Here is a 27,314-nt window from a genome sequence, read left to right on the forward strand (position 1 = left end):
GTCTTCCCTCATGCCCTCTAGTGACTTTAACGCCAAAGACAAGGATGGCCGCACACCCCTCCACTTGGCTGCTAAGCGGGGCAGCGCTGAGTGTGTCTCTGCCCTCATACCCTCCAGTGACCTAACGCCAAGGACGAGGATGGCCGCACACCCCTCCACTTGGCTGCTAGTGTTTGGTTTGGGAGTGCTGAGTGTGTGTCTGCCCTCATACCCTCCAGTGACCTTAACGCCAAGGACAAGGATGGCCGCACACCCCTACACTTGGCTACTGAGCTGGGCAGTGCTGAGCGTGTGTCTGCGTTTATATCCTCCAATGACCTTAACGCCAATGACAAGCATGGCTGCACACCCCTCCACTTGGCTGCTAGGCGGGGCAGTGCTGAGTGTTTGTCTGCCCTCATATTCTCCAGTGCCTTTAACGCCGAGGACAAGGATGGCCGCACACCCCTCCACTTGGCTGCTATGCGGGGAAGTGTTGAGTGTGTGTCTGCCCTCATGTTCTCTTGTGACCTTAACGCCAAAGACAAGTATGGCCGCACACCCCTCCACTTGGCTGCTAGTGTTTTATTTGGGAGTGCTGAATGTGTGTCTGCCCTCATACCCTCCAGTGACCTTAACGCCAAGGACAAGGATGGCCGCACACCCCTCCATTTGGCTGCTGAGCTGGGCAGTGCTGAGTGTGTGTCTGCCCTCATGCCCTCCAATAACCTTAACGCCAAAGACACGGCTGGCAGCACACCCCTCCACTTGGCTGCTAAGCGGGGCAGCGCTGAGTGTGTCTCTGTCTTCACACCCTCCAGTGACCTTAACGCCAAAGACAAGGATGGTCGCACACCCCTCCACTTGGCTGCTAGTGTTTCTTTGAGGAGTGCTGAGTGTGTGTCTGCCCTCATACCCTCCAGTGCCTTTAACGCCGAAGACAAGGATGGCCGCACACCCCTCCACTTGGCCGCTACGCGGGGCAGTGTTGAGTGTGTGTCTGCCCTCATACCCTCCAGTGACCTTAACGCCAAGGACAAGGATGGCCGCACATCATTACACTTGGCTGCTGAGCAGGGCAGTGCTGAGCGTGTGTCTGCGTTTATATCCTCCAATGACCTTAACGCCAATGACAAGGATGGCTGCACACCCCTCCACTTGGATGCTAGGCGGGGCAGTGCTGAGTGTGTCTCTGCCCTCATATCCTCCAGTGCCTTTAACGCCGAGGACAAGGATGGCCGCACACCCCTCCACTTGGCTGCTATGCGGGGAAGTGTTGAGTGTGTGTCTGCCCTCATGTTCTCTTGTGACCTTAACGCCAAAGACAAGGATGGCCGCACACCCCTCCACTTGGCTGCTATGCGGGGCAGTGTTGAGTGTGTGTCTTCACTCATGCCCTTTAGTGACTTTAACGCCAAAGACAAGGATGGCCGCACACCCCTCCACTTGGCTGCTAGTGTTTCTTTGAGGAGTGCTGAGTTTGTCTCTGCCCTCATACCCTCCAGTGACCTTAACACCAAGGACAAGGATGGCCGCACACCCCTCCACTTGGCTGCTGAGCTGGGCAGTGCTGAGCGTGTGTCTGCGTTTATATCCTCCAATGACCTTAACGCCAATGACAAGGATGGCTGCACACCCCTGCACTTGGCTGCTAGGCGGGGCAGTGCTGAGTGTGTGTCTGCCCTCATATCCTCCAGTGCCTTTAACGCCAAGGACAAGGATGGCCGCACACCCCTCCACTTGGCTGATATGCGGGGAAGTGTTGAGTGTGTGTCTGCCCTCATGTTCTCTTGTGACCTTAACGGCAAAGACAAGGATGGCCGCACACCCCTCCACTTGGCTGCTATGCAGGGCAGTGTTGAGTGTGTGTCTTCCCTCATGCCCTTTAGTGACTTTAACGCCAAAGACAAGGATGGCCGCACACCCCTCCACTTGGCTGTTAGTGTTTCTTTGAGGAGTGCTGAGTGTGTCTCTGCTCTCATACCCTCCAGTGACCTTAACGCCAAGGACAAGGATGGCCGCACACCCCTCCACTTGGCTGCTGAGCTGGGCAGTGCTGAGTGTGTGTCTGCACTCATGCCCTCCAATAACCTTAACGCCAAAGACACGGCTGGCAGCACACCCCTCCACTTGGCTGCTAAGCGGGGCAGCGCTGAGTGTGTCTCTGTCCTCACACCCTCCAGTGACCTTAACGCCAAAGACAAGGATGGTCGCACACCCCTCCACTTGGCTGCTAGTGTTTCTTTGAGGAGTGCTGACTGTGTCTCTGCCCTCATACCCTCCAGTGACCTAAACGCCAAGGACAAGGATGGCCGCACACCCCTCCACTTGGCTGCTGAGCTGGGCAGTGCTGAGTGTGTGTCTGCCCTCATGCCCTCCAATAACCTTAATGCCAAAGACAAGGATGGCCGCACACCCCTTCACTTGGCTGCTATGCGGGGCAGTGTTGAGTGTGTGTCTTCCCTCATGCCCTCTAGTGACTTTAACGCCAAAGACAAGGATGGCCGCACACCCCTCCACTTGGCTGCTAAGCGGGGCAGCGCTGAGTGTGTCTCTGCCCTCATACCCTCCAGTGACCTTAACGCCAAGGACGAGGATGGCCGCACACCCCTCCACTTGGCTGCTAGTGTTTGGTTTGGGAGTGCTGAGTGTGTGTCTGCCCTCATACCCTCCAGTGACCTTAACGCCAAGGACAAGGATGGCCGCACACCCCTCCACTTGGCTGCTGAGCTGGGCAGTGCTGAGTGTGTGTCTGCCCTCATGCCCTCCAATAACCTTAACGCCAAAGACACGGCTGGCAGCACACCCCTCCACTTGGCTGCAAAGCGGGGCAGTGCTGAGTGTGTCTCTGCCCTCATACCCTCCAGTGACCTTAACGCCAAGAACGAGGATGGCCGCACACCCCTCCACTTGGCTGCTGAGTGGGGCAGTGCTGAGTGTGTATCTGCCCTCATACCCTTCAGTGACCCTAACGCCAAAGACGAGGATGGCCGCACACCCCTCCACTTGGCTGCTGAGCTGGGCAGTGCTGAGTGTGTGTCTGCCCTCATGCCCTCCAGTGACCTTAACGCAAAGGACAAGTATGGCTGCACACCCCTCCACTTGGCTGCTGAGCTGGGCAGTGCTGAGTGTGTGTCTGCCCTCATACCCTCCAGTGACCTTAACGCCAAAGACAAGGATGGCCGCACACCCCTCCACTTGGCTGCTGAGCAGGGCATTGCTGAGTGTTTGTCTGCCCTCATACACTCCAGTGACCTTAACGCCAAAGACAAGGATGGCCGCACACCCCTCCACTTGGCTGCTAGTGTTTCTTTGGGGAGTGCTGAGTGTGTGTCTGCCCTCATACCCTCCAGTGACCTTAACGCCTAGGACAAGGATAGCCGGACACTCCTCCACTTGGCTTTAGTGTTTGGTTACGCAGTGCTGAGTGTGTGTCTGCCCTCATACCCTCCAGTGACCTCAACGCCATTGACAAGGATGGCCACACACCCCTCCACTTGGCTGCTGAGCTGGTCATTGCTGAGTGTGTGTCTGTCCTTACACCCTCCAGTGACCTTAACGCCAAAGACAAGGATGGCCGCACACCCCTCCACTTGGCTGCTAGTGTTTCTTTGAGGAGTGCTGAGTGTGCCTCTGCCCTCATAGCCTCCAGTGACCTTAACGCCAAGGACGAGGATGGCCGCACACCCCTCCACTTGGCTTCTAAACGGGTCAGTGCTGAGTATGTGTCTGCGCTCATACCTTCTAGTGACCTTATTATAAAGGACAAGGATGGACGCACACCCCTCCGCTTGGCAGCTGAACGGGGCAGTGCCGAGTCTGTGTTTGCCCTTATACCCTCCAGTGACCATAACGCCAAGGACACGGCTTGCCGCACACCCCTCCACTTGGCTGCTGAGCGGGGCAGTGCTGAGTGTGTCTGGCCTCATGCCTTCCAGTGACCTTAAGAACAAAGACAAAGATGGCCACACACCCCTCCACTGGGCTGTTATGCGGGGCAGTGCTGAGTGTGTGTCTGCCCTCATACCTTCCAGTGACCTTAACGCCAAGGACTAAGATGGCCGCACATTCTACCACTTGGCTGCTATGCGGGGCAGTGCTGAGTGTGTGTCTGCCTTCATGCCCTCCAGTGACCTTAACGATAAAGACAAGGATGGCCGCACACCCCTCCACTTGGCCGCTACGCGGGGCAGTTTTGAGTGTGTCTGCCCTCATACCCTCCAGTGACCTTAACGCCAATGACAAGGATGGCTGCACACCCCTCCACTTGGCTGCTAGGCGGGGCAGTGCTGAGCGTGTGTCTGCGTTTATATCCTCCAATGACCTTAACGCCAATGACAAGGATGGCTGCACACCCCTCCACTTGGCTGCTAGGCGGGGCAGTGCTGAGTGTGTGTCTGCCCTCATATCCTCCAGTGCCTTTAACGCCGAGGACAAGGATGGCCGCACACCCCGCCACTTGCCTCCTAATGTTTGGTTGGGAAGTGCTGAGTGTGTGTCTCTCATCATACTCTACAGTGACCTTAACGCCAAGGACAAGGATGGCCGCACACCCTTCAACTTGGCTCCTGAGCGGGTCAGTGCTGAATGCGTTTCTTCCCTCATACCCTCCAGTGACGTTAACGCCAAGGACAAGAATGGCCGCACACCCCTCCACTTGGCTGCTATGCGGGGCAGTGCTGATTGTGTGTTTGCCCTCAAACCCTCCAGTGACCTTAACGCAAAAGACAAGGATGGCCGCACACACTTTCACCTGGCTGCTGAGCGGGGCAGAGCTAAGTGTATGTTTACCCTCACACCCTCCAGTGACCATAACGCCAAGGACAAGAATGGCCGCACACCCCTCCACTTGGCTGCTATGCGGGGCATTGCTGATTGTGTGTTTGCCCTCATACCCTCCACTGACCTTAACGCCAAAGACAAGGATGGCTGCACACCTCTCCACTTGGCTGCTGAGCGGGCCAGTGCAGTGTTTGTGTTTGCCCTTATACCGTTCAGTGACCTTAGCGCCAAGGACACGGCTGGCCGCACACCCCTCCTCTTGGCTGGTGAGCGGGGCAGTACTGAATGTGTGTTTGCCCTCATACCCTCAAGTGACCTTAACGCCAAGAACACGGCTGGCCGCACACCCCTCCACTTGGCTGCTGAGTGAGTCATTGTTGAATGTGTGTCTGCGCTCATACCCTCCAGTGACCTTAACGCCAAGGACACGACTGGCCGCAAACCCCTCCACTTGGCTGCTGAGCGGGGCAGTTTTGAGTGTGTGTCTGCCTTCATACACTCCAGTGACCTTAACGCCAAGGACAAGGATGGCCGCACATTCCTCCACTTGGCTGCTGAGCGGGGCAGTGCTGAGTGTGTGTCTTCCCTCATACCCTCCAGTGACCTCAACGCCAAGGACGAGGATGGCCGCACTCTCCTCCACTTGGCTGCTATGCGGATCAGAGCTGAATGTGTGTTTGCCCTCATATCCTCCAGTGACGTTAACGCCAAGGAAACGGCTAGCCGCACACCCCTCCACTTGGCTGCTGAGCGGAGCAGTGTTCAGTGTGTGTCTTCTCTCATGCCCTCCAGTGACCTTAACCTCAAGGACAAGGATGGCCGCACACCCCTCCACTTGGGTGCTAGTGTTTGGTTGGGCAGTACTGAATGTGTGTCTGCCCTCATACCCTCCAGTGACCTTAACGCCATGGACGAGTATGGCCGCACACCCCTCCACTTGGCTGCTGAGGAGCGGATTTTTTTTTTTTTAACGTTGCTGCCTATTGCGCCGTTAGGCTTCTTCCCTGTGGGGCCTCATGGTCGGCCCAAGGCTTTTTCCAGGTGGAGCCTGATGGTCGGCCCAGCCCGTTCTGGCGCAGGCGAGTGTTGATAGCATCGCCATCTTGCATTTGCTCATGCTGTCCCCCCGAAACTCGTTCTTGATTCGCTTGGACGGCTTCCTCTAGAGTCCGGGTTGATGGGTGGTCTTCAGGACAGCATGTGGGTAGTTTTAAGCTACTCGGCGGTGACTGAAAAATCCGAGGTGGTAGCGTGGGGATTTGACCCCGTGTCGTCCATCAAGCGGTGAATGTGGGCCCAGTACGCTACCAGTTCAGCCACCTCCTACCCTGTGCTGAGTGTATGTCTGCCCTCATACCCTCCAGTGACCTTAATGCCAAAGACAAGGATGGCCGCACACCCATCCACTTGGCTTCTATGCGGGGCTGTGCTGAATGCGTCTGCCGTCATACACTCCAGTGACCTTAACGCCAAGGACACGGCAGGCCGCACACCCCTCCACTTGGCTTCTATAGTGGGCAGTGCTGATTGTGTGCCTGCCCTCATACCCTCCAGTGACCTTAACGCCAAAGACAATGATAGCCACATACCCCTCCACTTAGCTGTTGAACGGGGCAATGCTGAGTGTGTGTTTCCCCTCATACCCTCCAGTGACCTTAACGCCAAGGACACGTCTGGCCGCACACCCCTCCATTTGGCTGGTGAGCGGGGCAGTGCGTAGTGTGTATCTGCCCTCATGCCCTCAAGTGATTTTAACACGAAAAACAAGTTTTGCCGCACACCCCTCCACTTGGCTGCTGAACAGGTCAGTGCTGAGTGTGTGTCTGCGCTCATACCCTCCAGTGACCTTAACACCAAGGACAAGGATGGCCGCACACCCCTCCACTTGGCTGCTGAGCGGGGCAGTGCTGAGTGTGTGTTTGCCCTCATGCCCTCCCGTGACCATAACGCCAAGGACACGGCTGGCTGCATACCCCTCCATTTGGCTGCTATTCGGGGCAGTGCTGAGTGTGTGTATGGCCTTATGCTCTCCAGTGACCTTAACAACAAAGACAAGGATGGCCGCACACCCCTTCACTGGGCTGTTATGCGGGGCAGTGCTGAGTGTGTGTCTTCCCTCATACTCTCCAGTGACCTTAGCGACAAGGACAAGGATGGCCGCACACCCCTCCACTTCACTGCTGAGCGGAGCATTACTGAGTGTATGTCTGCCCTCATACCCTCCACTGACCTTAACGCCAAGGACAAGGATGGCCGCACAACACGCCACTTGGCTGCTGAGCGGGGCAGTACTGAGTGTGTGTCTGCCCTCATACCCTCCACTGACCTTAACGCCAAGGACAAGGATGGCCGCACACCCCTCCACTTGGCTGCTATGCGGGGCAGTGCTGAGTGTGTGTCTGGCCTTATATCCTCCACTGACCTTAACGCCAAGGACAAGGATGGCCGCACACCCCTCCACTTGGCTGCTGAGCGGGGCAGTGCTGAGTGTGTGTCTGGCCTCATATCCTCCAGCGACCTTAACGTCAAGGACAAGGATGGCCGCACACCCCTTCCCTTGGCTGCTATGCGGGGCAGTACTGAGTGTGTGTCTGACCTCATACCCTCCAGTGACCTTAACGCCAAGGACAAGGATGGCCGCACACCCCTCCACTTGGCTGCTATGCGGGGCAGTGCTGAGTGTGTCTCTGACCTCATGCCCTCCAGTGACCTTAACGCCGAAGACAAGGATGGCCGCACTCCCCTCCACTTGCTTGCTAACGTTTGGTTGGGCAGTGCTGAGTGTGTGTCTGTCCTCATACCCTCCAGTGACTTTAACACCAAGGACAAGGATGGCCGCACACCCCTCCACTTGGCTGCTGAGCGGGGCAGTGCTGAGTGTGTGTCTGTCGTCATACCCTCCAGTGACTTTAACACCAAGGACAAGGATGGCCGCACACCCCTCCACTTCGCTGCTGAGCGGGGCAGTGCTGAGTGTGTGTCTGTCCTCATACCCTCCAGTGATTTTAACACCAAGGGCAAGGATGGCCGCACACCCCTCCACTTGGCTGCTGAGCGGGGCAGTGCTGAGTGTGTGTCTGTCCTCATACCCTCCAGTGACTTTACCACCAAGGACAAGGATGGCCGCACACCCCTCCACTTGGCTGCTGAGCGGGGCAGTGCTGAGTGTGTGTCTGTCCTCATACCCTCCAGTGACTTTACCACCAAGGACAAGGATGGCCGCACTCCCCTCCACTTGCCTGCTAACGTTTGGTTGGGCAGTGCTGAGTGTGTGTCTGTCCTCATACCATCCAGTGACTTTAACACAAAGGACAAGGATGGCCGCACACCCTTTCACTTGGCACACCTATCTATTTGGCTGCTGAGCGGGGCAGTGCTGAGTGTGTGTCTGTCCTCATACCATCCAGTGACTTTACCACCAAGGACAAGGATGGCCGCACACCCCTCCACTTGGCTGCTGAGCGGGGCAGTGCTGAGTGTGTGTCTGCCCTCATACCCTCCAGTGACTTTAACACCAAGGGCAAGGATGGCCGCACACCCTTTCACTTGGCACACCTATCTATTTGGCTGCTGAGCGGGCCAGTGCTGAGTGTGTGTTTGCCCTTATAACCTCCAGTGACTTTAACAGCAAGAACACGGCTGGCCGCACACCCCTCCACTTGGCTGGTAAGCGGGGCAGTACTGAGTGTGTGTTTGCCCTCATACCCTCCAGTGGCCTTAACGACAAGGACACGGCTGCTGCTTAGGCTGCGTTTACACCAAGCACGTCGCGTCCCGTCACGTCACGTCACGTCACGTCAAGTCATGAATCGCCACCCCAGTTTAACACTGATTTGTATGGATATTTGAAAAATGCGTTTACACCGGTTCCGTCCAGTCACGTCACGTCACGCCGCGTCGCGTCGCGTCAAGTCAATATATAGAGCTGGTTCTATTTTTCACCTGACGTGACGTGACGTGACGTGACGGGACGCGACGTGCTTGGTGTAAACGCAGCCTAATTAGTGTGTGTCTGCCCTCATGGCCTCCACTGACCTCAATACCAAAGACAAGGATGGCCGAACACCCCTCCACTTGGCTGCTGAGCGAGCCAGTGCTGAATGTGTCTCTCCGCTCATACCCTCCAGTGACCTTAACGCCAAGGACACGGCTGGCCGCACACCCCTCCACTTGGCTGCTGAGCTGGGAAGTACTGAGTGTGTGTCTGCCCTTATGCCCTCCAGTGACCTTAACGCCAAGGACAAGGATGGCCGCACACCCCTCCACTTGGGTGCTAGTGTTTGGTTGGGCAGTGCTGAGTGTGTGTCTGCCCTCATACCCTCCAGTGACCTTAACGCCAAGGACAAGGATGGCCGCACACCCCTCAACTTGGCTGCTGAGCGGGGCAGTGCTGAGTGTGTGTCTGCCCTCATCCCCTCCAGTGACCTTAACGCCATGGACGAGGATGGCCGCACACCCCTCCACTTGGCTCCTATGCGGGGCAGTGCTGAGTGTGTCAGCCCAAATACCCTCCAGTGACCTTAAAGCCAAGGACATGGCATGCCGCACACCCCTCCACTTGGCTGCTATGGTGGACAGTGCTGAGTGTGTGCCTGCCCTCATACCTTCCAGTGACCTTAACGCCAAAGACAATGATGGCCGCACACCCCTTCACTTGGCTGCTGAACGGGGCAATGCTGAGTGTGTGTTTGCCCTCATACCCCTCAGTGACCCTTAACGCCAAGGACACGGCTGGCCGCACACCCCTACACTTGGCTGCTGAGCGGGGCAGTGCTGAGTGTTTGTCTGCGCTCATACCCTTCAGTGACCATATCGCCAAGGACACGGCTGGCCGCACACCCCTCCACTTGGCTGCTGAGCGGGGCAGTGCTGAGTGTGTGACTGCGCTCATACCCTTCAGTGACCATATCGCCAATGACAAGGACGGCCACACACCCCTCCACTTGGCTGCTGAGCGGGGCAGTGCTAAGTGTGTGTTTGCCATCATACCCTCCAGTGACCATAACGCCAAGGACACGGCTGGCCGCACACCTCTCCACTTGGCTGATGAGCGGGGCAGTGCTAAGTGTGTCTCTGGCCTCATGCCCTCCAGTGAACTTAACAACAGAGACAAGGATGGCCGCATACCCCTCCACTGGGCTGTTATGCGGGGCAGTGCTGAGTGTGTGTCTGCCCTCATACCCTCCAGTGACCTTATCGCCATATATATATATATATATATATATATATATATATATATATATATATATATATATATATATATATATATATATATATATAGATATATATATATTATAATAAAATTAAATAAGAATGTAGGAGTCTGCAAGATTCCGGTAGGCCTGTACGAGGTAGCTCCTTTGCCTGTACGAATCAGGTCTTTTGATTCGTGGTTGTCGTATACAATTCGCCCTCTAAAAAAATGACCGTTGAGATTTGTCTTGAGACTAGTTGGCAGCATGTCGCATACATACTGGCAACCAATTGGTCGGACGTCCCAGACAGTCGGCAATCATGGCAGCCGACACCTTGACGCCACAAAAATATCCCCACATTCTTGGAGCGTGTGAGCCGACTTGTCAAATCCAGAAGTCTCTGGGTTGTCTTGGCCCAGAGTCGGCACAGTGTGAACGAGGCTTAAAGCCCAGTTCACACAGTCGCAGACAGTCAGTTAATAGCCCGTATCCTCACGAGCTATTAACTCTTACCCTTAAAGTTATTATCAAAGTTAATAGTTTCAATTTATTAAGATAAATAGCTATCCTCGTCAACTTTGAGTATAAGTACTAGCAAATCCTGGCTCCTATTATGTTATTTTTCTTATTCTTCATGGCGGGCTCGTTGCTAAGGACGCCTCCGTGCAAAACGTAAACAACCGACATGAATTAAGTAAATATTTCAAAAGAAAAATAAAGAAATAAAGGTTTGCATAGGAAATATGTATAAATGTATAACAAAAAACAAAATAAATGGCAAACACAAGAAAAATAAATTGAGTTTTGTGGAAGATAGTAATGAAATGTAGTTAAAGGCTGCTTTTACGTCCTCACTCCCCTCCCGTTATCTCCCCTCCTTTCAAAGGAGAGATAACGAAAGCGTGTTGTTGTGACAAAGGAGTCCTTCGTCACAACAACACGCTCAGTACCGCACCATAACCACGTGACCTGCCACAATGAGCTCACCACTCATATCATCAGAGGGCGTTACGGCAAGACTGTCACCTCTGGGGATAAGAAGAGAGCGTGGAATGAAGTGTCAGAAGCTGTGACAAGGTAATCACATATTCAGGATTCAATTAGCTTACAAACTAACCTAACCTTATCAATTGGATATTTTTTGCATAATAACACAACCACTAACTTTCAAAACAACATACCTTTTCATTCTGTACCATGTGAATAGTATATATATGACCATTTCTGCTATAACCCCCTCTCCCTCAACAACCTAACATAACTAAACCTAACTATGCCATACCTGCCCTGTCCTATCTAACATGTCCTAAATTACCTTGGCAGGTCCCCAAGTTTGTTTTGGGGGAAGAGGGGGTAAATTTTAAGAATAGCGGCTCTTAGCGGGTTCCATTTAAGGCACGGTGTGGTGGTAATTACAACATTTCTAGCACGTTCGACGGGGTTTTGACAAGCGGACAGGCGTGTTTATGTCACAAGGGGTGTATTTATCCGCGCGGACTCTTCCCTTTCATTACCCTGGAGCTCGCAGTCTCATCGCCCATCCGCTTAGAAGAAATCGTGAGTCCACCATGGAAAAGTATATACACCTCATGTGACATAAAGACGCCTGTCCGCTTGTCAAAGCCCCGTCGTACGTGCTAGAGATGTTGCAATTACCACCACACCGTGCCCTGAACGCGATCCCGCTAGGAGCCGCTATTCTTAAGATTTACCGAAGAGGGGGTTAGTGTAGATAGTTAAGGCATATTTCGCACTTATTTTATTCTTTATTTTTAGTTTTTGTTTATTTATTTTCTTCTTTGGGGGTGAGGGGGTTGGAGCGGTGCTAGGCATACCAGACTCTGAACACTTTTACAAGTACTTTATATCAAGACTATAAGGGAGTAGGTAGGGTTGATGAGAATCGTAAAGTAAGATTAAAATATTATTTTGATAGCATTGGTCAAACAGATTATGGTGATATAATGTAAGATTGGAATGTACTCAAGAGAATGAAATTGAGGTTAATGCTTTGACTTTTTTTTTTTGTTACATATTCACATATTCATGATTCAAGTAACTTGCAAACTAACCTAAACTCGTCAAATGGGTATTTTTGTATACGAACACAACCACTTGAGTTTCCAAACAAAACATAGTTTTTCCTACTGCTCCACGTGAATAGTTTCATTATGACCATTTCTGCTGCAACCCCCACTCCCTCAAGAACCTAACATAACTAAACATTTTTTTTTTTTTTACAACAAAGGAGGCAGCTCAAGGGCACAACAAAAGAAAACAATAATAAAAAAGCCCGCTACTCGCTGCTCCCAAAAAAAGAATTAAAAGAGGTGGCCGAAAGAAAGATGAATTTCGGGAGGAGAGGTGTCCTGATACCCTCCTCTTGAAAGAGTTCAAGTCGTAGGCAGGAGGAAATACAGATGAAGGAAGGTTGTTCCAGAGTTTACCAGCGTGAGGGATGAAAGATTGAAGATGCTGGTTAACTCTTGCATAAGGGGTTTGGACAGTGTAGGGATGAGCATGAGTAGAAAGTCGTGTGCAGCGGGGCCGCGGAAAGGGGGGAGGCATGCATTTAGCAAGTTCAGAAGAGCAGTCAGCGTGGAAATATCGATAGAAGATAGAAAGAAAAGCAACATCGCGGCGGCATTTAAGAGGTAGAAGACTATCAGTAGGAGGAGGAGAGCTGATGAGACGAAGAGCCTTAGACTACACTCTGTCCAGAAGGGCTGTGTGAGTGGAGCCCCCCCACACGGGAGATGCATACTCCATACGAGGGCGGACAAGGCCCCTGTATATGGATAGTAACTGCGCGGGGGAGAAGAACTGGCGGAGACGATACATAAACCTGCTAAACCTGTCCTACCTAACACGTCCTAACCTAACATGGTAGGTCTCCAAGTTTGTTGGGGTGGAAAGGGGGTTAATATAAGAGAGTTAAGTCAGATTTACCTCTTATTTTATTTATTCTTATTTATATATTTTTTTTTTTGGGGGGGCGGGCATGCCAGACTCTGAACACTTTTACAAGTATTTCATGTTAAGACTCTATCTGAATCGGTAGGTTTGATGAGAATGGTAAAATAAGATTAATATATTATTTTGATACCATTGGTCAAACAGATTATGGTGATATAATGTTAGGTTGGAAGTACTCAAAAGAATGGAATGAAGGTTAATGCTTTGATTTTTTTAATAAAGTTGTATTGTGTAATATCATCAAATACTTAGAGAAAAACATTTTATTCAAGTAGGTCATGAAAAGTAGTAGTTTTGGTCATGTTCATAACAACTAGAAAGTAAATGTCTTATGATGCATGTAAAAAAAATACTGATTTAGCTTTCCATCACAGTATGTATGAAATGTTATTAGAGAAGGTATGGTAAATAAGTAGCTTGCCATAGATTAACTGTTAAGAAACTCACTCCACATTTATAACCTTACAGTGCCTTCCCTGGGAGTGGACCCCGTTCGCAGGATGATTGTGAGAGGCGCTGGTACAATGTACTGCAAAAATCAAAGCTCCGCATTGCGCAGTACAAGAATGAACAGCGGAAGACTGGTAAATTTGTTGAGTTGTTATGTCTTTAAATGCAAAATTTATATTAGTCAGTTTTTTTTTTCGTGATCACAGAATGCAGCTATACTGACCACAAGTAATGCCTTTATTTCAGCTTACAGTTAATAAGTTCATAGCAGTGAACTGCATATTTGATATAAATATTTTTTTATGTTCATCTGTCAATGACTTTCTATTTATCTATCTAAATACCTTGGCTGTCTTCCCCCAATGAAGGTTGGTAGCCAAGACAAGGCACACACTCACTCACACATTCGCACTCATGTACACCACCCTCTCAGCCGCACAGCCCCTGCGGAAGAAAAAAAGACCCTCACTGTATGGGGGATTAGCTGCACAGTTCAGACAGGGAACGTCAAGGCTTCACAGCATACACTGGTTTACCCATGCCCCTTCATAACAATGACATTTTCCCCCAACACCTGAGTGTCCCACATGTGTGGCACCACAGATGCGCAAGCACCTTTCTCAGAGGTCGCAGGGTCGCGTCAATCCTCACACACTCTCAACTGCTCTCCATTTGCTTTTGTCACCCACAGTCATTCTACTATGCTCCAGTGTCACTCCTCTCTTCAACGTCTCCTTCACACCATCCATCCCTCCCTTCCGGGGCCCACCCCTCAAGCTCACACCTCTCACACTATAATGACAAATTATTATGTTCATTAGAATAATAAAATAAATGTTACTTTCATAGGTGGTGGTGCACCAACTATCACATTAACTGTGATAGATGAGTTGGTGTACGACATCATCGGCCGCTCGTCTAAGGTATTCGACGGGGTACTAGCGCCTTTCAGCGTTGACACAGCTGCCTTGGCTGATGTGCAACATACAGGACAGCAGCAGCAGCAGCAGTCAAGCAGCGGTGAAATATTGACTGGCATGTATGTTTGTGAAACTTTAATATCTTCTTTAAAACAATGTAATAATCACTCATAAATTCATATTCTTTGTAGATACACACTTTATCAGTCATTTACTCTACAAACAAAAAAAATAGTGAAATACTTCTGTTTCTAAGTAATATTTCACCTCTATGACCCTTTTTCTTCAATTATCTATTTAAGTTACATGCATTAATCACCATGACTAATATGTGACCCTTTTTTTCAGCTCTGTACCCCTAAAGACCATCTTACCACATTGCTCAGTCGAGGCAATATATATGGAAGAGGTACCATCTCCTGCTCCAGCACCCACTGGTTCAACATGAGATGCTTTTCATAGGGCAGCAGTAAGTATTTTTGATGCTGGGGCTGAATATTATCGCCTCAAGGCTATGAAGCTAAATTTAGACCTTAATATTAAGTAAATCTTCAAAAACATTTATCTCTGTTGCAGTTTTTTTCCCGATTTCCATGCTGACTGCTCTTCTGCATACCTCCTTCCTCCCTGCTGTGGCATCACTCCACAGCATAGTTGGATATTTTTTTTTTTTTCATTTAAATCTTTTATTTTTTATTTAAGCGATTTTTTTTTTGCAATAATCCTTGTTTGTTTCCACTAATTATTTATTTCAGTCTTATAAGGTAGTTTTCTTGTAATAAAATTGTCCAGTGCTTAAATGAAACCATAGTTTAATATACATTACCAATGGTGAGTGTACTTACATAAAAATCATAAGCTTATGATTTTTATGCAAAAACACATCTTTGGTAATGTATATCAAACTATGGTTTCATTTAAGCACTGTACAATTTTATTACAAGAAAAATACCTCATAAGACTGAAATAAATAATTAGTGGCAACAAACAAAAATTATTGCAAAAAAAAAATCACTTAAATAGAAAATCATTTAAATGAAAAAAAATATCATATAAATAAAAAAAACATATATTTATTTCTATATATATTTTTTTAATCATGATTTTCTCCAACCCTGCTGTGCAGTGAGGCCACAGCAGGGAGGAAGGAGGCATGCAGAAGAGCAGTTAGCAAGGACATCTGTAACGCTAAAGTAACTAACGAACTGGAATAGATTTTCCTTCAGTTCGGACTTAGTTTTGTTATGAATGTCGTTTCAGATTAATTTATAATAGTTCAAAATGCACACACTTATCAATAAAGATATTATTGCATTAGTTTTCTATCGGTGAAATTTGTTACCTTACACATCACAAAGGTTTTTGGTTGGAATACAGAGTCAATTTTATGCGCAGGCTTACGGCTGGCTTCCAGCCCAGCTTTCCATCACAGCATGTATTAAATGTTATTGGAAAAGGTATGGGAATTAAATAGCATGCCATAGTGAAACGATTAAGAAACTCGTTTCACATTTATACCCTTACAGTGCCTTCCCTGGGAGTGGACCCCGTGCGCAGGATGACTGTGAGAGGCGTTGGTACAACGTACAACAAAAATCAAAGCCTCGTATTGCCAAGTACAAGAATGAGCACCGGCAGACTGGTAATTTTTTTGAGTAGCTGATGTAAAACTTATATTAGCTAGTTTTTTTTATGTGCTCACAGAATGCAGCTATAATGGCCACAAATAATGCCTTTACTTCAGCTTAAATTTAATAAGTTCATAGCAGTGAACTGCATATTTGATATAGATATTTTTTTTTAATGTTCATCTGTCAATGACTATCAATCTATCTAAATACCTTGGCTGTCTTCCCCCAATGAAGGGTGGTAGCCAAGACAGGCACACACTCACTCACACATTCACACTCATGTACACCACTTTCTCAGCTGCACAGCCCCTGAGGGAGTAAAAAAGGCCCTCACTGTACGGGGGATTAGCTGCACAGTTCAGACAGGGAACTTCCACACCAAGGCCTCACAGCATACAATGGTCTACCCCTGCCCCTTCATAACAATGACATTCCCCCCAGCACCTGAGTGCCCCACATGTGTGGCACCACAGATACGCAGGCGCCTGCCTATATAACTATGACATTAACTGTGGTAGATAAACTGGTGTATGACATCATAGGCTGCTCGTCTCATGTATTTGAAGGGGTGCACGAGTCATTCAGCATTGACACAGCTGATGATGTGTTAGGGATAGGACAGCAGCAGCAGCAGTCAAACAGCAGTGAAATATTGACTGGCCTGTATGTTTTTGGCAAAAACTTTTATATTCTCATTAAAACAAGTTATTAATCACTCTTAAATTCATATTCTTTGTAGATACACACTTTATCAGTCAATTACTTTACAACCAATAACAAATAGTGGATTATTTCAGTTAATAAGTAATATTTCACCTTTATGACCCTTTTCTTCAACTGCCTATTTAAGTTACATCCATTAATCATGACTAATATATGACCCTTTCTTTCAGCCCTGCTGCTCTATCGGTAGAGACCATCCCAGCACATTGTTCATTACTTTTGGAAAGGATACCATCAGCTGCTCCGGCAATAGCCACTGCTTCAACATCTGCTGGCCCTATGACACCTGCCACTGCTTCATCATCTGCTGGCCCTATGACACCTGCCACTGCTTCAACATCTGCTGGCCCTATGACACCTGCCACTGCTTCATCATCTGCTGGCCCTATGACACCTGCCACTGCTTCATCATCTGCTGGCCCTATGACACCTGCCACTGCTTCATCATCTGCTGGCCCTATGACACCTGCCACTGCTTCAACATCTGCTGGCCCTATGACACCTGCCACTGCTTCATCATCTGCTGGCCCTATGACACCTGCCACTGCTTCATCATCTGCTCTGCTTCATCATCTGCTGGCCCTATGACACCTGCCACTGCTTCATCATCTCACCTGCCACTGCTTCAACATCTGCTCCCTATGACACCTGCCACTGCTTCATCATCTGCTGGCCCTATGACACCTGCCACTGCTTCATCATCTGCTGGCCCTATGACACCTGCCACTGCTTCAACATCTGCTGGCCCTATGACACCTGCCACTGCTTCATCATCTGCTGGCTCTATGACACCTGCCACTGCTTCATCATCTGCTGGCCCTATGACACCTGCCACTGCTTCAACATCTGCTGGCCCTATGACACCTGCCACTGCTTCATCATCTGCTGGCCCTATGACACCTGCCACTGCTTCATCATCTGCTGGCCCTATGACACCTGCCACTGCTTCATCATCTGCTGGCCCTATGACACCTGCCACTGTTTCATGATCTGCTGGCCCTATGACACCTGCCACTGTTTCATGATCTGCTGGCCCTATGACACCAGCCACTGCTTCATCATCTGCTGGCCCTATGACACCTGCCACTGTTTCATGATCTGCTGGCCCTATGACACCTGCCACTGTTTCATCATCTGCTGGCCCTATGACACTTGCCACTGCTTCATCATCTGCTGGCCCTATGACACCTGCCACTGCTTCATCATCTGCTGGCCCAATGACACCTGCCACTGCAAGGGATGACAATGAAGCTGCTCCACCACAGTCACCACCTACTTCATCGGAGTTAAGAGATGCCTTTCATAGGGCAGCAGTATAATTTTTTGATGCTGGGGCTGAATATTACTGCCTTAAGGCTATGATTTTGTCACTTTTTTTTATTACTGAGGAGGTTAGGGTGGAAGGGGTGAAAAATAATCGCTGCTTTTTTTCGACAGAAATGGTTAGCAAATTCATTCAAAGCACAAAATTTACCAGAAAAAAAAAATTGTGTGCCATTGTGAGTGGGTTCACTTGAGATTGGGCTCCAATACGCCTACGTGGTCTAGTGGTCAGCATGCCTGCTTCAACGCGGGCCCGGGTTAAAATCCCGGCCCGGGCAGTCGGCGTGCAGCTCACGCAGCTGATCATCCTCCCTCTCGGGCTGGTTGATAAATAACTACCTGGGGAAACCTGGGGAAACTGTGGTAACCCGGATGTCACACTGGCCCTGTGTCCCGGGGTAATGGGCTCCCTCCCACCACAGGCTCAAGGGCCAATGCTACGGAGATGAGCACCGAGGCCACGCGCTGCTACAGCGTATGCCCCAACTTTACCTTTACCTTTATTTGCTCGACTGACAGACATGGCTTTGTATGTCGAAGGTCACTGGTTCAATTCCCACAGCCAGCACTCTCTAACTTGGATTTTTCTGAGTTCCCTAGAGCCTTGACTAATTTCTCGGTGTTAAATGAGGAGATTTGCACCGGTACCCAGTCGTGGGTGTTACAAGATACGTTGTTACAATCAGGGGCGTCATTTGGACTTCAAAAGTGGGAGGGACATTAGGGCAGACAGTTTTATATATATATATATATATATATATATATATATATATATATATATATATATATATATATATATATATATATATATATATATATATATATATATATATATATATATATATATACCATCATTAGCTTATAAAACCTTTAGGCACTGATCATATTTGCATTTTATGTAGTCTGTGATGCAGGCAGGATATTCATTAGCACCTAATTAGACTCATGCTGCTCTCCAGTGCTCTCTGATGCACTCACAATCAAAGATGTTGTGTACCTCTATGGTAGCATTGAGTAATCTTAGGTCACTTGGTAAAGTGTTCACCTAAGTACGACCCAAGCTGACAACATAAACCTAGGCGTGTTTGCAAGCTGAGTGCTTAGAATATTGGCATAATAATAAAAGATGCTGAAAACTGGATTCCACTACTTTATTTAATATATGAGTAATTATATACTGAATTTTAAATGGAGCCAAGATAAAAAGCTATGTTTTTCAGTGGTCATACTATGATCTCATGAAAATAAATAGGTTGACATATATAATTAACTACTACGTATTTTGTTATGACAACTATTGCACATTAATACCATAGCTTTGAATCCAATGATGAATATCTTCAAGCAAGACACAAATAGCAACAGATTGGTCACCAATTCACTCAGTAAACACAATAATCCACAAAAGTATACACTGAATTCACAATAAAGTTGTTTTTCTCCTTGGAACTGTGTAAACAGAAACCAAGTAACCTCGTTTTACTTCACTCATAAGTCATGATGTACGCGATGTGGTAGCCTCGACCTCTCGTTCCTCCTCCCTCACACTGGCAGACGTCACTAACAAGCTTTCTTACCACCATTATCTCAATACGAATAACCGGCAAGAGTAATTTGTTTTGTAACTTGATTTTAAAGCAACAATAATTATAAATCATATTTTAAACTACATGTTAATGCAATTTCAATGTCATCTTTTTCATTTGCATGTGTGTACCTTTCTGCTGCAAAAAAAAGTTTTTTTACCATGTTTTGTTTTCCTCAAATATTTCACATTTTAATCAATAACAAAGGCATCAAACACTAATTGTATGTTCAAGCTCTATAATTTTTTTTTTATGTTCACATAAACTACTTCGTTTTCCTTTGGTGACATTATTTTCAAATGGGTGCAGTCTATCACTCCCACAACACCGGCAAGTTGGTAAAATTCTGCTTGATTTTCACGGACCTCCACCCTATCAAGGGGAGACTGGATAAACCTCCCGACTTCCTGCGGGTCACTGAGGGCGGCCACAGTTTCCGCAATCACCCTGCTTACACTACTGTTTTTTTTTTTTTTTTTTTTTTTTTTACGGCCAAGGAGACAGCTCAAGGGCGCAAAGAAAAAAAAAAAAAAGGCCCGCTACTCACTGCCAGAGGTTAAAGAAGTGTCCAAAATCAGAGGTCAATTTTGGGAGGAGCGGTGTCCTGATACCCTCCTCTTGAAAGAGTTCAGGTCGTAGGCAGGAGGAAATACAGATGAAGGGAGATTGTTCCAGAGTTTACCAGCGTGAGGGATGAAAGAGTGAAGACGTGGTTAACTCTTGCATAAAGGGTTTGGACAGTATAGGGATGAGCATGAGTAGAAAGTCGTGTGCAGCGGGGCCGCGGGAGGAGGGGAGGCATGCAGTTAGCAAGTTCAGAAGAGCAGTGAGCTTGAAAATATCGATAGAAGATAGAGAGGCAACATGGCGGCGGAATTTGAGAGGTAGAAGACTATCAGTATGAGGAGGAGAGCTAATGAGACGAAGAGCCTTTGATTCCACTCTGTCAAGAGAGCTGTGTGAGTGGACCCCCCCCCCCCCACCACCACACATGAGATGCATACTCCATACGAGGGCGGATAAGGCCCCTGTATATGGACAGCAACTGTGCGGGGGAGAAGAACTGGCGGAGAAGGTACAGAACGCCCAGCCTCGAGGAAGCTGATTTAGTAAGAGATGAGATATGAAGTTTCCAGTTGAGATTTTGAGTTACGGATAGACCGAGGATGTTTAGTGTTGAGGAAGGTGATAGCTGAGTGTTGTCAAAGAATAGAGGATAGTTGTTTGGAAGATTGTGGCGAGTGGATAGGTGGAGAAACTGTGTTTTTGAGGCGTTGAAGGACACCAGGTTCCTCAGTAAGGTCTGCGGCTAAGCGTTCTGTTGCCTCCAGCCTTGAATCGTTAAGTTCCTGAAGGGTGGGTCTTCTATTAAAAGAAGTTGAGTTATGCAGAGTGGAATCATCGGCGTAGGAATGGATAGGACAGTTCGTTTTGGAAAGAAGATCATCAATGAACAACAGAAAGAGAGTGGGAGATAGGACAGAACCCTGTGGGACACCACTGTTAATAAGTTTAGGGGAAGAACAGTGACCGTCTACCACAGCAGAAATAGAACGGTCAGAAAGGAAACTGGAAATAAAGGTACAGAGAGAAGGATAGAAACTGTAGGAGGGTAGTTTGGAAAGCAAAGATTTGTGCCAGACCCTATCAAAAGCTTTTGATATGTCCAGCGCAATAGCAAAGGTTTCACCGAAACGGCTAAGAGAGGATGACCAAGAGTCAGTTAGGAAGGCAAGGAGATCACCAGTAGAACGCCCCTTGCGGAACCCATACTGGCGATCAGATAGAAGGTCAGAAGTGGAAAGGTGCTTTTGAATCTTCCGGTTAAGGATTTATTCAAAAGCTTTAGATAGACAAGAAAGTAAAGCTATAGAAAACATCATTTTGAAGAATCTTTATAAAAGGCATAAAAGAGTCAGAGGGGGGATGAGTAGGAAGAATATGCCCAGAATCGTCCAGAGTGGAGTTTTTAGAAAAAGTTTGAGAGAAGAGTTCAGCCTTAGAGATAGATGAGACGGCAGTGTTGCCGTCAGGACTGAGGAGTGGAGGGAAAGATGAAGAGGTGAAATTGGAGATGTTTTTGGCTAGATGCCAGAAGTCACGGGAAGAGTTAGAGAAAGCAAGGTTATGGCATTTTCTATTAATGAAAGAGTTTTTAGTTAGTCGGAGAATAGATTTGGCACGATTCCGGGCAGAAATGTAAAGTTTATAATTAGCATTAGTTTGAAGGCTCTGGTACCTTTTGTGAGCTGCCTCTCTATCATTGACAGCACGATAACAAGCGTGATTAAACCAAGGCTTTTTAGCGTGAGGAGTAGAGATAGAACAAGGAATGTATGCCTCCATTCCAGAGACAATCACCTCTGTGATGCACTGTGCACACCCAGAGGGGTCTCTATCCTGGAAGCAATAATCATTCCACGGGAAATCGGAAAAGTATATCCTCAGATCGTCCCACCGAGCTGAAGCAGAATGCCAGAAGCATCGCCTCTTCGATGGGTCCAGAGGGTGTACAAGAGCGATAGGACAGGATGCAGAAATAAGATTGTGATCGGAGGAGCCCAACGGAGAAAACAGTTTGACAGAATAAGCAGAAGGGTTTGAGGTAAGGAAGAGGTCTAGAATGTTGGGTCGGTCTCCAAGACGGTCGGGAATACGTGTAGGGTGCTGGACCAACTGCTCTAGATCGTTGAGGATAGCAAAGTTCTAGGCTTGCTCACCAGGCTGGTCAGTGAAAGAGGATGAAAGCCAAAGCTGGTGGTGAACATTGAAATCTCCTAGGATGGAGATTTCAGCGAGGGGAGAGTGGGTCAAGATGTGCTCCACTTTATAGTTCAAATAGTCAAAGAATTTTACATAGTTAGTAGAGTTAGGTGAGAGATAAACAGCACAGATGTATTTATTAATAGAATGACAATGAAGTCTTAGCCAGATGGTGGAAGAATCAAGGTTGTGGGCACGAGAGCAAGTGATGTCGTTGCGCACGTAGGCGCAACATCCAGCGTTGGATTGAAATTTAGAATAGAGATAGTAGGAGGGAACAGAGTAGAGTTTGCTGTCAGTAGCCTCAGAAACCTGTGTTTTGGTGAGGAAGAGAAGGTGAGGTTTAGAGGAAGAGAGATGGTGTTCCACAGAATGAAAATTAGAACGAAGACCGCGAATGTTGCAGACCCCAAACTCATCACTTGAACACTGCAGCATTTTTCCTGTAGCCAAGTATCTTTAAGTCAAAATCACTTTCAACCCCGGGGTGAGGGAATGCTCCCTTTGAACTGGATCTTGTAGCTCTCTTCTCACCAAATCAGTCACATACTCCATTCCTGCACGGTCTAATATGTATCTCTTGACAAGTTCACTATCGTTATACAGTTCCAAAGAGTCCTATCGAACTCTAAATTGCGGAGGCGGGCTGGGCGAGGAAGTCCGGTGGCCATGTTGATATGGGTCTGGGTCTGGGATTCACTATTAACTTTACTATTAAGTGTTTAGAAGTTCTCGCCAGCACTCCCAAGTTAATAGTAGGTAATAGGCTAATAGTTGGTGAGGATACACTTTGAGAGTGAGGTTAATACCAAAGTCGAAAGTTAATACCAAGTTTAGTATTAATTGTTGACGAGGATACGGGCTCGGGAGACCAGGTTAGGGTGAAGCCCTAGGTTTATTGCTTTGTTGATGCCTGTGGTATGGTGAACTAGGTCAAAAGCCTTTCGGAAGTCAATAAAAGCGAGAGAAACTGATGTTTTGCGTCTTTCAAGATTTCTGTAGGCAAAGTCCAGGAGATTAATTAGGCAGTGTGTGGTGGAGGTTGACTTGGCATTGCCGTACTGTTGTGGGTCTATGAGGGGAGGAAGGTGAGTGTAAGTCCACTTGAAAATGAAGGCTTCACACAGGAGGCTGGGAATGGGGGTGATAGAAATAGGCCTTAATCACTCAGTGATTGAGGGGTGGTGGTCTTGGGAATCGGGGTGACATATGCTGTTTTCCAATCAGCAGGACACTGGCTTTGACGGAAGGAAGCGTTAAATATAGAGGCGAGAGGGGTGGCCAGCTCGGGAGCAAACTCCTGGTACAGTTTGATGGGGTGATCAGTGGGCGTGGTGGACCGCTTTGTCTTAAGTTGGCTTAGTGACCTGGCGACCTCATAGGAGTGTGTGTGTGTGTGTGTGTGTGTGTGTGAGTGAGTGAGTGAGTGAGTGAGTGTGCCATGGCGGACCAGTAAACAAACCCCACGGAGCTCTACCACTTCTCACGGGATTTTTCAGTTGCCGTTGAGACTTGCCAGACGCTAAACCATGCACAACGCCGTATAACCACCGTAAGAGGACCCTGGCAAGATTGTCTGCGTGGATCTTAGTATCGGTGACCAGGTATGGCTAAGATTTGGAAACATGTCTCGTGTCGTTTTTGCATTTTGCTACATACCACCCAGTGACTCCCCATCCTTTTCGACTGTATCCTTCGCCGCTGTTCAGGAGAAGCTGTCTTCCAGCTGTGAGGTAAATGAGTGCATTATTATAGGGGATATGAATGCTCGGTTTGGTAGCACAGTGAGGCATCTAGTTATGCACATCCCCAACAGTGAAAGGTTTTCGTATCCATTCATACCCGACGATATCAGCGTGGCTAATGTTAATGCTGAATTTTTGACAGCTTTATGTGTTGAGAATAAAATGCTTGTGGTGAATAATTTAAAAACTCTGGATAATTACTACGCGGGTGATAAAAGTTTTAGAAGGAATGGTGCACATGTATGGGTGTCAGAAATAGATACATGTGTGGCGACTTATAACGTTATGAGGTATATAAAAGATTTTCGTGTGCTGCAGCAGAGTGGTTTACCGTCTGACCATGCCCCCCTCTCGTTAACTGTCACCTACACAGGTGTGAGCCTTGGGTACTTGCTCGAGCGGGCTGCTTCGCTAGGGTGCCACCCAGCATCGTACAATAACACTTCCTGGGGTAGGCTCACCACCAGGCCGGTGCGTTTTGCTGATATTGATGGGCAGATGTTTGCTAACAACGTTGTTGATGTTGACATAGGTGTCGATGAGCACGCTAACATCAATGGCTTGGCAGACGCTCTGGCCGGTGAATTGCATAGATGTGCTGTCCAGAGTAAGTGTAGACAGGATGCAGGGCAGGAGAATGAGGGCCTTGGTAAATGGGAGAGAATTTTGCAGGACAAAGATTATACTAGAGTATGGCGAGCCGTAGATTGGAGGGGCAATGTTGATATGTCAGCACATACTGATGATAGAGGACCTAGTGATGAAAATTTTAAAGTACATTTTGAGAGAATACTCAACCCTCCACAACCCCCTAACGATTATGACATTACTACAAATGTAAACATTCCTATTTTGGATGACCCCATGTCTCCAACAGAGGTTTGTGATAAGATTAGAAGCTTGCAGCCAGACAAGGCCAGCGGCCTGGATGGACTTTCCCTTGGTGTCTTCTCACTGCTACCTGCACATTTAATACTAACTGTGGTTGTCCTTTTTAACAAAGTGTTTTTAAGTGGTCTGTACCCCGTACCCTGGACTAGGGCCAAACTGTTCACTATTTTCAAGATGGGAGACAGGAACAATCCAGATAACTATCGGGGTATTAGTGTCACGAACTCTGCTCACGAACTCTGTTGCAAAGCTGTGCGACATGGTTACTTGTGAACGCCTGTGTCAGTGGTTCAGGCCGTGCCGGAGCAGGCTGGGGCGCAACAGAAGCGGGGGTGTCTTGAGCACACTGTGCCTCATTACTGGCTCGGCAAGGAGGAAAAAAAATAAATTTGTTTGTCGTGTTTAGCGACTTTTCTAAAGCGTATGACGTAATGCCAAGGCACACACTGTTCAGGACATTCACACGCTTGGGGTGCGGAGTGGTTGTGTTGGCGGCGATCATTGCCATGTACCGCGCGACGGAAAGTGTTGTGGGGTGTGCTGTTGATACTTCCACGGTGGGGGTCAGGCAGGGCCTGTCTACACCATGTCTCCTCTATGTAATTTATGTTGATGAGTTGATAAGAATGATGAAAACTCGGTGCAAACGTGAAACTTTTATCGACTGGCTGCATTGCATATTTTGTTATTTATGGATAACACGGTGCTACTCCACATCAAGGCCAAACATTCAACGGAAGTTAGGTATATTAAAAAAATTTTGTGATGAGTATGGTATGAAAATTAATGCAGAAAAGACAAAGTTCTTCGTGATCAGCGGCGGGCCAGGCGACGCCGAGCCGCTCCGTGTGGACGGGCTGGTGGTGCAGCACTGCACCAGCTACACGTATCTGGAAAGTCCCTTCACGTGCGACGGTTCGCCGTCGTCTGCCGTCAAGGTGCACGCGCAAAACAAAATATGTCACGTGCTGAAGTTCGTGTCTTTCATACGTAAAAATAATGACATCCCTTTTATTGTGAAACGCCGCGTGTTTGATGCTGCTCTCATGTCAGCACTATTATATGGTGCGAGTCGTGGGTGTGCGCCGATGTAAAACCTGTCGTCAAATTGTATAACTGGGCTATGAAGGAGCTACTCCGGGTAATCTCGTGTGTTACGCGGAGTTGGGTTACCCTTCCTTACCGGACCTTGTCATGCATAGGCAGCACAAATTCTACTATAATATGTGGTTAGAACGACATGACTTGATCGACGACCCTCTGTCCTTTACCATTAGAACCGCAATTACCTTGAACACCCCAGCTGGTAAGCTTATGTCCCGCATGACACGTGACAACATCCCTCACGTGTCCACACTGGCACGGAATGTTCACGACGTCATTGCCGAGTCTCACACATCAAGGTGTACTACGTACATAACTATCAATCAGCACTATGTAACACACAGTGTATGGAGTGAACGACACACAGTAAACGATCGCCACAGAATATCCTTCAAACGTTTTCGAGTGAGTGGCCACAGTCTTGCCATAGAAACAGATCGTTGGAAATAGGCGCGGACGTGGCCGCCTGCCCGTCGATGAACAGCTGTATGAGTGTGGTGACGTGCAGTCTGAGCGACACGTGGTGGAGACGTGCCCTCGCACACAACGAATTAGGGACATGCACAGTTTACTACACTGCATCAGGTTTTCAATGATTTTACAGATAGCGTCGCGTGCAAAATAATTGACGACATCCTAAGCACCTACCAGTAACACGCCTGCCTGCTTCAGATGCCGCCCTTGCCTCCCTCTTATTAGTGTTTTATTAGTGTTTTATAGACATTTTGTATCGTATTATTTTATCTATAATTCTGTTCTAGATGATCTTAAGTGTTTGTTCTTTTATAGCTTTTATTCCCTTGCACTGATGCGTTTATTAGTTCATTTTATGTCTTTTACATTTCAAAACTTTTCACTTTCACGGGTATAAGGTATAGTAGATGGTCATTTTTAAAGACGTGTTGTATTTTAATTTTCTCTTTCAAGATGTTTACATCCTCACGATTATATATTTTTGGGCTGTAGTTTGTTTCTACAGTGAGTTTACTATTATAAATGTAGAGTGGTGTTGTATTTAATTTTTATTGTCTTTTTATTATCATCAACAATGTTTATCTCCTCGCAATTTGGTCTTTGGACCGTTTCTATGACTGTCGTGAGTGACTAACTGTTTACACAAAGTGGGGTAATATTTTATTGCTTGTTGTGTTTTATTTTTACGTCGTTTGAAGATGTTTACTTCCTAGCAATTGCAATTTTCTTTGTGGACTGCAGTTTGTTTTGTCCCGTGAGTTTGGAATTGTTG

General features: G+C 47.8%; 2 protein-coding genes and 1 long non-coding RNA gene across 6 annotated transcripts; all 3 read left to right on the forward strand.

Annotated features, from left to right (window-relative positions):
• Window positions 1–126: 126 nt before the first annotated feature.
• On the forward strand, window positions 127–6,294 carry LOC126992063 (serine/threonine-protein phosphatase 6 regulatory ankyrin repeat subunit B-like; the record flags this gene model as incomplete). Its single annotated transcript, XM_050850743.1, has 4 exons — window positions 127–527; window positions 735–1,969; window positions 2,066–3,342; window positions 3,896–6,294. Coding segments are annotated over 4 exons (4,149 nt in total), but the record flags the coding sequence as incomplete, so codon positions are not given.
• A 71-nt stretch (window positions 6,295–6,365) lies between these two features.
• LOC126992064 (serine/threonine-protein phosphatase 6 regulatory ankyrin repeat subunit B-like) lies at window positions 6,366–8,765 on the forward strand. Its single transcript, XM_050850744.1, has 2 exons — window positions 6,366–7,189; window positions 7,337–8,765. The coding sequence occupies exons 1-2, from the start codon at window positions 6,497–6,499 to the stop codon at window positions 8,333–8,335; spliced, it is 1,692 nt and encodes a 563-aa protein (XP_050706701.1). The 5' UTR covers window positions 6,366–6,496; the 3' UTR covers window positions 8,336–8,765.
• A 1,326-nt stretch (window positions 8,766–10,091) lies between these two features.
• On the forward strand, window positions 10,092–17,194 carry LOC126992066 (uncharacterized). 4 transcript variants are annotated; one of them, XR_007746139.1, is made up of 7 exons: window positions 10,092–11,033; window positions 12,205–12,842; window positions 13,401–13,516; window positions 14,232–14,421; window positions 14,651–14,771; window positions 15,829–15,944; window positions 16,827–17,194. It is a non-coding gene; the product is annotated as an uncharacterized LOC126992066 (long non-coding RNA). The 4 variants fall into 4 exon arrangements; XR_007746141.1 differs by having other exon boundaries at window positions 10,102–11,033; window positions 12,681–12,842; XR_007746140.1 differs by having other exon boundaries at window positions 10,103–11,033; window positions 12,678–12,842.
• The last annotated feature ends 10,120 nt before the right edge of the window (window positions 17,195–27,314 follow it).

The sequence above is a fragment of the Eriocheir sinensis genome, unplaced genomic scaffold, assembly GCF_024679095.1.
Source record: "Eriocheir sinensis breed Jianghai 21 unplaced genomic scaffold, ASM2467909v1 Scaffold393, whole genome shotgun sequence".
Lineage (NCBI taxonomy): Eukaryota > Metazoa > Arthropoda > Malacostraca > Decapoda > Varunidae > Eriocheir > Eriocheir sinensis.